The 11,413-nt window shown below is 43.2% G+C and overlaps 1 protein-coding gene across 2 annotated transcripts in view; it reads right to left on the bottom strand.

The window, feature by feature from the left end:
- Positions 1 to 4,326: 4,326 nt before the first annotated feature.
- Positions 4,327 to 11,413, bottom strand: part of LOC120916109 (mpv17-like protein 2) — a 29,819-nt gene continuing 22,732 nt past the window's right edge. For both annotated transcript variants that reach the window (XM_040326929.1, XM_040326937.1), the window contains 3 exons: positions 7,930 to 8,006; positions 4,840 to 4,968; positions 4,327 to 4,742 (listed from right to left, as the gene is read on the bottom strand). In XM_040326929.1, the coding sequence (XP_040182863.1) occupies positions 4,719 to 4,742; positions 4,840 to 4,968; positions 7,930 to 8,006 (230 nt within the window). In that variant the 3' untranslated portion in view covers positions 4,327 to 4,718. The remainder of the gene's footprint in view (positions 4,743 to 4,839; positions 4,969 to 7,929; positions 8,007 to 11,413) is intronic.

The following is an 11,413-nucleotide window of genomic DNA, read 5'->3' as shown; positions in this document are numbered from 1 at the left end:
CCTATTCAAACTAAAACTACTTCCTGTGCAATGGCTTGTGACATGAGACCAGCTAATAACCCTGTGTTATTCAGTCCTGTTGTTCCAGCTCTACTGCACCTTTGATCCACCACTGCTAAATTGAGGAGATCCCTGGTGAGGTATTCATGAAATAGATGCAGAATGTATGAGATTTTGCATTTCTGTATTACAGCAGCTGCTACAACTCAGGCATTAACCATGTTCCTTGGTTCGGTATCTGTAGCAAAAGGTGTCAAGAAGTGCAGAAAACATGGTGTGCATGTTTTCAGTACATATGGTGGGCAAAAATGTGTCAGTCAAGAGGTATTTTGTGACTACGTCAACGTCCCAAAACCAAGTCCAGAAGGAAAAATGGAAAATTAAGTAGCAATGCTTTAGGATGCCAAAGGAGTTAGAGACAAGTACAACAGGGAGTAACACAATAAAGTGAAAAGCTTGATTTTTGCACTCTCCAGCTTTAGTAAATAAACCCCATAGACAATGGCATCCCTAGTGGGGGCCCTGACCCCCTCAACATTATGCTGTGCCCCCCCCCCCCCCCCAAAAGAAAAATGTATATTTTTTTCGTATTTTGCTCGGGCCGCCGCTGGAGTAACACACTCTCTCCTGAGAGGGAGAGCGTCCCCAGTCAGCTCTGCGGGGGATTCCTCCCCCTCCCTCTGCTCGCTGACACTGCATAATGCGAGCGCTCACACAACCGCAGCCGTCCGATCTGCTCCTTCCCCTGCATCCTCATTGGCACGGAGAAGAGCGAGTTGCAGGAAGGACTCTACGAGCACTGTGGGGGGGGGGGGGGGGGTTTAGGGGCCCAAGCCTTCATCTCAGTTACTAAAAAAACAGACCGATTTCTCCCATCCTTAGGACAGGAGAACCAGCCTGTATATTCCGAGAGTGGTGACAAGCTGAGCTGAGTGTCGGTCTATGACACTCTTTCACAGCCCAGTGAGTCCAGCCCCCCCTCACATACGAGCAGGGAGGAATACAGCTCCTCCTCCTTTTCAGTCCTGCCCACACTATCCCGGCATGCTGTATCTGAAGAGAGGGGATGTGTGGGCAGGAAATATGAATGATGCCTGAGATTCTAGCCTGGACCCATGGGTAAGTGTGTGCACGGCAGCACATTGGAACCCAGTGCTGGTTACTTTATGGGGCTGATGTACAGGAGGGCCAGCACAATTTGTTATTAGAGATGGGCTGGGCATGTTCAAAATTCCACATGCCAGAGCCTGCCAGGAAGCTGACACTGCGCAGCGCTAATCACAGGCAGTGAGACATTTCCCGGTCCGCAGCTGCACAGATCAGGAAATGTCTCACTGCCTGTGATTAGCACTGTGGAGTGTCAGCTTCCTGGCAGGATCAGGCATGTGGGATTTCAAACACACCCGAGCCCATCTCTATTGGTTGTAGACAGTTGAGCTCCCTGCAGGTTGCTTAGCAGCAGTGGAGCCTTCTCTGGCATGCTGATCGGGATGCAATCCAGGTGATGCTCCTAGTCAAATCCTAGTGTTAAATATCAGTGATTTTATTGATCAAAGCCCACACTTTACAGGCATAGAGCCCACATGGCTGCTGAACATACGGTTGATTATATATATATATATATGTGGTTGTACTCTTGATGCTAATAAATACTGTGTTTATTAGATCTGACTGGGAACATCACCTGGATCACATCCCGATCAGCATGTCAACAGAGAAGGTTATACAGCATTACTGCTGCTAGGTGACCAGCTGGGGGCTCGGCTCTCTATAACCAATAGTGCCAGCCTTCCCCCTGCATGCACCCATAATGTCACCAGCACTAGGTCCTAATAGACTGCCGCCGCTGCCAAGGAGACAGATGCCTGTCAATAGCAGGGACAGGACAGCTGGGGATCCCCACAGTGGCAGAACACCAGGGCCCGGTGGCAAGACAACCTTTGCAACCCTGATAGTTCTCCCACTGCTTTGGACCCTTATATTTTCTTGGTGTGCTGGTGACATATATCTCTTGTTTTCTGCCACCCTGGGGGGCCCCAGTAAAGTAGGAAGGCAGCTCACTGCAGAACATGTGAAAGGGCCCGTTGTGGGATCGTAGTAAAGGGCCCCAGGATATATATATATATATAAATTGCATTTTATAGTTGGCCCCCCTACATTTGTCCCAGTCCCCCCCCTAAATATGAAAGCTGGAGACACCACTGCCCATAGAATGTGTCTAACACTTTAGCTCCTCTTTATGTGCTTTTACTGAAAACTAACAGAGCCAATAGCTGCAGCTCAAATTACACAGAGCTGAATGGAATGACTTGTATCCTTTTCTTGGAGGATTTAAAATAGAAATAAATAGTCTCAAAAAGAGAATGTAATGATGTGCTTTCTTTAGAAAATCTAGAATTCTCTGCACAATTCTTGTTACCATTAAATGTTTATTTGTAAAATAAGATTGTACATAAAGCCAAAAAAAAAAATCAAACATTGAATCCAGAAAAGTACATTACACCCAAAAACATTATCATTCCCTTAAAGTGTCTCGATGGCTATACCTTACAGTGGGAAGATCACAAATAAACTGGTAAGAGAACCAAAAAGTCAGTCAGGTTCTACAAAACTACAATAGAAGAATTAGGCCTCAAACCTACTGCTGTGACAACAGAAGCTGTAATCAGTAACTGAACTTTAAGATCTTGCAATAGATTGTAACAGAGCTGGACAAATCAGAGTTAGGGTGGCAGCAAAGTGTCATCTTGTCCATAAGCTCACCCCAGTCAGGACCTACTTTCCAGACAAGTGACCCCAATGCAAGCCAGGAAGCATGATCCAGGTTTTCCTCATTTGTGTTTAAAATAAGTGATTTTTGTTTCAGCACTGCTGACAGTTTATTAAAAACACCACAAAGAAATAAAATAAGGGATTTCTGGTGAGTCAAAGGGCTCCAATCATTCCAGAGTATTTTTATCAATCCAATTAAAAATTATAGTTCATTCTTTATCATAGGTGTCGTGCCATAGGCAACAAAAATGCAATTTACCCACTTGAGTCTCCAGGCATGTTTTCCCCCCTTGGGTCCCAGAGTTTGTTTTTTAGTTTGTGGTTATTGGTTCCACACGTTTTACCTTTTGGAATCACTCTACCCCAACATGCTTTCTTTGGGACAGATAGGGCTTTCATTTAGATCTGTATTATATATATATATATATATATATATATATATATATATATATATATATATATATATATATATTAGTTTTATTTGTGAATATATAGCAACAATTTCCTAACTCAGCCATTACATTATTTGTGCTCCCCCTATATTTGTTCCAATGTAAACAATAAAAGTCTGCTAATTAAAATAATATCACATTAGTGTGACTTTTATGTAATGTTGCAGAATGGTAAAGCTCAATATGACATGTGTTGCACTTTAGAAGGGCTTTCAACGCTACATTGTGACACACACAGCAGAAAAAAAAAATGTACATTCATTTTTTAGGTAATGTTTAAGATAAAATTAACTGGGGTTACCAAGAGCACATATAAGCGCAACAGCGACTTATTCACAGTGCAAATTACATTTATGTTCACTCAAGTGAGGATTTGGTGCTTGAACAATATGAAACATATCAAAATGAGAGAGTAGATCCAGTGATCTAGTCGATCGTTTGAGCTCCTTAGTGCCAGATAGCGGCTTGAGGCTGGGTTCACACTACTACACTACTTTCATCCTACTTTGCTCTGTGTTCAATGTTTCCCTATGAGAGCGTCTTGTAGCGTCCTACACAAGTCGGTCCGACTTTGAAAATGCTCCCTGTACTACTTTTGGTCCTACATTGATCCTACTTCAGGCCCATTGAATATCATTGAAGTCGGACCAAAGTAGTATGCTGTTCATGAAAGTAGGATGGATGTAGGACCAATGTAGGATAAATGTAGGACCAATGTAGCAGAGGAAAGTAGGATGAAAGTAGTGTAGTAGTGTGAACCCAGCCTGAGGCTGGGTTCACACTACGGCTGGGTTCACACTACTACACTACTTTCATCCTACTTTGCTCTGCTACATTGGTCCTACATTTATCCTACATTGGTCCTACATCCATCCTACTTTCATGAACAGGATACTACTTTGGTCCGACTTCAATGATATTCAATGGGCTGAAGTAGGATCAATGTAGGACCAAAAGTAGTACAGGGAGCATTTTCAAAGTCGGACCGACTTGTGTAGGACCATTTAAGACAGCTCTCATAGGGAAACATTGATTTTCACACGTCATGCTACATGAGGCTCCCAATGTAGGACCGTTTGTAGGACAAGTGTGAACCCGGCCTTAATGTTGGAATAGATCTAGATAGGAACAGCAGACACCACTAAGACCAACTGCCATTTTAAACTTAGGCTGGAGCAGCTCTGTGAAGAATAGTCGATATCTCTGAAGTCTCTAATCACCTCAATGATTTTAGTAAGGCACTCCTTTTTGAATCAATGTAAACACTATTACCCATTCTATGATGTTTTGTGTTGAAGGCAGAAAAATGCACACAGAAATGGGAGCATGCCACCATGTAAGGCAATGAAAGTATTCTATTCATTCATTCCTCACATATACTGAAAAAATGCAGGTTAATTAGACCTACATGTTTCAGTGAACACATATGAAGGGGCCCGGAGCTTCATTTACATCGCTTGGCGTAACTCTTCTAATTTAGGATCAGCAGCTGCTTCACACTTTTTTATCTTCCGATACCTGAATACATAACAAAAAAAAAAAAAAGTTAGATGCGGTTACCAAAAAAAAAACAGGGCTTTGCAATTTGCATAAATATTGTCAAAAAGGGACATACCCTGTGTTTGAGATAGGACAGGTAGACATCCCAGCCCAGGGCTATGAAATTAACGTACATTACCCGGTACTTAGTAGGTAAGAAATAAAAGTTAATTAATTGGGCTGGTGGCCACACACACCATTCTGCCTGCAAGTAATAGAACAAAAATATTAGAAAATATTTTTAAATAACTATACTTCAGCACCCCCCCCCCCCCAACAGAGAAAAATAATCTTGTGCAAACCAGTCGCTTATTGTGGTTTTTTCCAGTCGTGTCCAAGTTGCCTCCCAAAGTCGTGCTGGAAGTCGTGTTGCCCCAGTGTGAACCGACTCAAAGGGTTAGATCCACAGACAGATACACTACGCCGCTGTAACTTACTTTGGTTTGGTTTAAATCCACAACGAATCCAAGGCGGCGTATTGTATCTCTCGCGGCGTAAGGGCGCCTAATTCAAATGGCTGTGATGGGGGCGTGTTTTATGTCAATACGTCGTGACCCAACGTAAACAAAGTTTTTTTGGAACTGCGCATGCGCCGTCCCTCGGGGTATCCCAGTGTGCATGCTCGAAATTGAACCGGAACCCGCCAATGCTTACGACGGTGACGTCATTCTACGCAAATTCCTATTCGCGAACGACTTACGCAAACGACGTAAAAAATTCTAAATTGTACGCGGGAAGGACGTCCATACTTAACATTGAGTACACCTCAGTATAGCAGCTTTAACTATACGCCGGAAAAAAGCCGAACGCAAGCGACGGGAAAAAAAGCGACGGGCCGACATACGTTCGTGGATTGCCGTAAATAGCTCATTTGCATACTCGACGCGGATTTCGACGGGAACGCCACCTAGCGGCCGCCGAAAAATTGCATCTTAGATCCGAAGGCGTACGAAGACGTACGCCTGTCGGATCTAGCCGAGATGCCATCGTATCTTGTTTTGAGGATTCAAAACAAAGATACGACGCAGGAATTTTGAAATTACGCCGGCGTATCAATAGATACGCCGGCGTAATTTCTTTGTGGATCTACCCCAAAATGTTTTATGCAAACAAAGCTTGTAAATACCGTTTTAGAGTGATATTCAGGCCGGTAACGTGACTCCCGATCTCCTACTCCGATCCCTGGGCTACAGCAGGAGAGGCCGAGATCTCCCTGACATCAGCCGGGGACCGGCCTGAAGATCATGCTAAAACAGTATTTACAGGCTTCTTTTTCATAAAACACTTACACGGTGTGTTAGGACTAGTTATAATAGAGGGGCTGGCAGTGACAATTTCTAAAAAATAATATTTTTGCTAATCGCGGCAGAAGGGGGGCGGGGCGGAGACAGAGACACAGACACGAAGCTGACAGGCAGGCAGGGAGGGAGGGGGTGAGGGGGACAGAGGAGAGCTGCTGATAACAGAGGGATGGTAGTCAGGGCTCAGCAGTCATGATTATCATAGTCAGTGCAGAGAGGGGGACACAGAAAGTGACAGGATCAGCCAGGTTTTTTAAAGTTTATAGAGGGGCAGATCAGACACACTTTAATGGGAATGCTGGTTTTTACTTTGAACATCGGGAAGTATTTAGTAAACTTTAACACATGAAACGTATGGAAATCCTGTTTGACTACTTTTCTACCAGGGTAATTCTTTATTAAAATTAGATTTTTTTTGCTGGAAAATTGCTTTAAACCCCCAAACAGTTATATACATTCTGAAAGCATGTATATATTCAAATGCTTATCTTCAGGAAAAAAAACGCATTAAATTAATTTTGGTACAAACACAATATAATACCAAATTTTAAAGATGGGGTTGTGTCAAGAAAATGATTACCAAGCGAGACAAGACCAACTGCACATGCCCATGAAAAATTGCAAAAACTACGCACCCGCATACACAACATTTTAAAAGCCTTTACAGCTAATCTAATTAATTAGAGGTAGAGCCTAACATTTTTTAATTCATTTTATAATAAAAAAAATTATATATATATATATATATATATATATATATATATATATATATATATATATATATATATATATCATTTTTTTTTTTGCTTTTACAAGGGGGCTCACAAGCCCTCTATGTGATTGCAAGGACAGATGACATGTCCTCTTTAAGCAGACATCAGAGGGCTATTAGATCAAGTGACCACTGCCCTCCACTACAGCTAATCAAGCACAGATCATGCTTAAAGCGGAGTTCCGGCCACAATTTCACTTTTTATATATAAATACCCCTGTAATACACAAGCTTAATGTATTCTAGTAAAGTTAGTCTGTAAACTAAGGTCCGTTTTGTTAGGTTGTTACAGCATTTAGACACTTTATAAAATAGAAATTGACTGGGGCCATCTTAAGTGTGTGCATCATGAAGCCAGACTGTATGACTTCCTGGATTTCAGCCTTGCAAATCTCGCACATGCTCAGTGCTGCACAAGCAGTGTCAGATCAGGTTTCAGCACCTGTGCTGTCCAAGTCACATGATTCTTTGAGACTGGGGAATGCACAGACTCCTGGAAAGTTACACCCACTACATTCTCAGGAGTCTGTGCGGTTTAGGTTAGGAAGCATTAAGCACCTTGGTGCAGGAAGTGGGAAGATTAACTATTCTGCCTAGCAACAACACTTTGAAGGCATCTAAAAAAAAAAAAAAAAAAATCGTAAAGGACTAATGAATTTTTTTTAAAACTACTGATGTAATGTTATATTTATGGGTGGAACTCCACTTTAAATAGCTGCTTCCCCAGCTATAGTACCCAGGAAGTGACAAAATACGTGTTCCAGGTTCTTTATTCCTAAAGGAGATCAGAGAACAGATGTTTCCCATGCTCCTCCTGCTCTCTGTGTTTCTGGACCCCCAAAGCAATGAGGAGCCCAAAACCATCAAAGGTGGCACCTTCAAAGTCCCATTAAAGTAATCAGAGCCAGAAAAGTTTAGCTCTTATGCAGTATAGCATGAGATTATAGCTTGTACTCAAGAAATATTACTTTTTAAGAAAAGTAGGTGGGTGTATGAACTGATTATGTTGTTAGATTCTTGTTTTAAGTATGCAGATTTTTCAGCTGGGTTGGATTTATTTAAAGTTAATTTTGGCCAGCCTTGCAAAACCCACCTTGTACATTTCCCAAAATTTGCTTCGAAATTCATTCCAGCTTCCATTCAGAGTTTGTCCCTCCATGGAGCCAATACCTGTTGTTAAAAACATAGATCATCTTTAAAAATACATTTATTGGTATACCATTGGGGCTTTTCAGCCATGAGTGCAAGCTAAAATGGGAAAAAAAGGCTTTAGGGCCCATTAACACCAGATGCAGTAGGACTGCGTTGGGTGGTTATTCCAGCATAGACCCACCGCATGACAACACAAAATGCCTTCTCTCCTGTGTGCCTGGTTTACATCATTGTGTTGCAGTGATGTGTAGACACAATGAGCTGGAATAAAAACTAGTGCATGCAGCGGGCAATTGAACTGTATGAAGTGTCAAAATGTCATTGTGACATTTCAATAAAGTTTGTTTGAAAAAAAAAAAAGAAAGTGCGGTACAGTGTGGGTGTTCCCAAAAGATCGCATCACATATCAGCAGCTGTGTTATAACACAGTGGCTAGTATGAATGGACCCTTACACTGATTTATGCAGTTCTTATAGCTTTTGCTTATCTGTCTCCTCTCCCCCCCCTGGTGCCACATTTGGCAGGTCCCACTTTCGGAGACGACACCATCCCTCAGAAGTTCGCTCCTCCTTCCTCCGCCACTGGGCCAAGTAGAAAGGGCAGCACGCTTCGCACATGCGCAGTAGGGAACCAGCTGTGACGCTGAAAGGCTTCCCTGCCAGGTTCCTTTACCAGGAATGGCGGCGACAGCACCCAGCAGCCGATCCGAAAATGGGCTGGGGTGCCGACATCACGGGAACCCTGGACAGGTAAGTGTCCTAATATTAAGTATTTGTAGCTGCTGACCTTAAATTTTTCGTGGGGGGGCCCGAACACCTCTTTAATCAAAAACATAGTGATCCCACTGTAAGAGCTTACTTACACTTGTTTCTGTGATTGCTGCCTTTTTGAAAAGCGATCCACTGCGGATCTCTTTTCAGAGAGCAGGTGACAGGTGGCTGGGAGGTGATTTGTTGCCTCCTGGATGATTGTTTTGACCCTTGAAAGCCTGCAACAACTTGCCACAACCATGTGCATTACACACAGTTGCAGGGCAGCCCCAATAACTTAAATGAGTCACATTTTGGTGGCAACACTGCTTGGCAAATGCAGCGTGAAGTATAATTTTTGCTGCAGTACAAGTACCCCCCCCCCTATACAACCGATAATCAAAATAAAAAAAGGTGGGCAGTCAGGGGGCAGTAAAACTATGACTCATGCCCCTGGCTGCAAGTATAAATGAGCCCTAGGAGATATGCCATTTTTGTTTGCATAGGTATGGTATCCTTTAAAGAGCAGGATGTTAAATCCAGCTTCAGGGCCACTCACACAACTGTCGGAAGTTAAAGCGTGGATGATGCATTTAAAAGTGTATGTTTAGCACAGGGTTCGACAAACCCTGGGCGCCAGGTCACATTTGCGACTAGAATTAACGACCTGGAATTAACGACCTGGCACAGCTGTGGTATCCTGTCTCTCCATGCGACACCCCCCGGCGCGATCGCATTGGGCCGCGGCTTTGCATCCTTCTGCAGTCCTATGCTTCTCTGGCGCCCTCTTTTGGTGGCCGTTGGTATGACAATACAACCAGCAATGCTAATGGGGGTTCCCCTGCCTGTTTTTTCACTGCCCACCTCCTTCCCTTTACTTAGAACCCCCAAACATTATAAATATATTTTATTCTAACACCCTAGAGAATAAAATGGCGGTCGTTGCAATACTTTCTGTAACACCGTATTTGCAAAGCAGTCTTACACGTGCACTTTTTGGGGGAAAAATACACTTTTTTTGAATAAAAAAATAAGAACAGTAAAGTTAGCCCATTTTTTTTTATATTGTGAAAGATAATGTTACACCGAGTAAATTGATACCCAACATGTCACGCTTCAAAACTGCGTCCACTCGTGGAATGGCGACAAACTGTTACCCTTTAAAATCTCCATAGGCAACATTTAAAAAATTGTACAGGTTGCATGTTTTGAGTTAGAGGTCTAGAGGGCTAGAATTATTGCTCTCGCTCTACCAATCGCGGCGATACCTCACATGTGTGGTTTAAATACCACTTTCATATGCAAGCGCTACTCACGAATGCGTACGCTTCTGCACGCGAGCTTGGTGGGATGGGGCACGTTCCTGGCTCCTAAGTTTTTTAGCTGGCTCCTAGATTCCAAGCAAATTTGTCAAGCCCTGGTTTTAGCCAACACTTGTTTTCAGTTTGAATAGAGTAGGGAAGGTTTCAAATAGAAAGGCTGAATCTTCCTAACAATGACACTGACCAAAGGTGTATTTTCTAGGGCAAGGCGAGGTAATGTTGTGGTTTAAATAGGGATTCACTGGACCAATTTTGTGCTCGGATCCATTCAATCTAAGCATTTAAAGCATAAGTCATAGCTTGCAACTGCTCAAACCACCCATTCTGGCAATGAAAATAGTCTAATTTATTAGTCATTTGTGCACTTGCTATGTGAGGAAAATAAGTTGCTGTCAACTGCCAAATGGTTGGCAAAGTCTCTGCCTTGCTGTGTAATAAAACTGCACAGCATAAAGAGGAAGAAAAAGCCTTTTCAGATGTTGTGATTCTGCAGAATCCATACCACCGACTCTTTTCTGCTTTTATATTACCAGCAACAAAGTGATTTTGCCAGGTCAGACCTATCTGCCTCCTGTAAGCCCCTCTAAGCACATTACCTCCCACCCATCACTTAAAGCTGAACTCAAATGTAAAAGCATTTTATTAAAAGATGGTGCAAACCTTTTATAGATACTGTATGTGTTTCTGCTTCATTACTTGCAGCTGCCAATATGATCCTTGTATTTACAAGGCTTGCTGTCCCTGATTTCCTGTTAGCAAAAACTGGTGGCTGCTATGCCCACTATTTTCCCGTACCATCAGTTAGGTGACAGCGCCTATGTAATTTTAGTATATGAGTAGTGACTTAATTATACAGTGGAAGAACCTGGGCTTCTAATGCCGGGTACACACGAGAGGATTTATCCGCGGAAACGGTCCTCCAGACCGTATCCGCAGATAAATCCTCTGGCGGATTTTGATCTCCTGGTTGTACTAACCAGGAGATCAAAATCCCCGCGGAATTCCGTCCACGGTGACGTGTCGCGCCGTCGCCGCGATGATGACGCGGCGACGTGCGCGACGCTGTCATATAAGGATATCCACGCATGCGTCGAATCATTACGATGCATGCGAGGGAGGGAATCGGACGGATCGATCCGGTGAGTCTGTACAGACCACCGGATCGATCCGCTGGAGCCGATTCCAGCGGATAGATTTCTTAGCATGCTAAGAAATTTTTATCCGCTGGAAATCGGAAACCGCTGAAATATCCGCTGGATCGTACACACCAGCGGATCTATCCGCTGAAACCGATCCGCGGATCAATTTCAGCGGATCGATCCTCTCGTGTGTACGGGGCCTTAGACTCTCGGTC

Source organism: Rana temporaria, chromosome 1, assembly GCF_905171775.1.
Source record: "Rana temporaria chromosome 1, aRanTem1.1, whole genome shotgun sequence".
Classification (NCBI taxonomy): Eukaryota; Metazoa; Chordata; class Amphibia; order Anura; family Ranidae; genus Rana; species Rana temporaria.
This window is presented reverse-complemented; position numbering and strand designations above follow the sequence as displayed.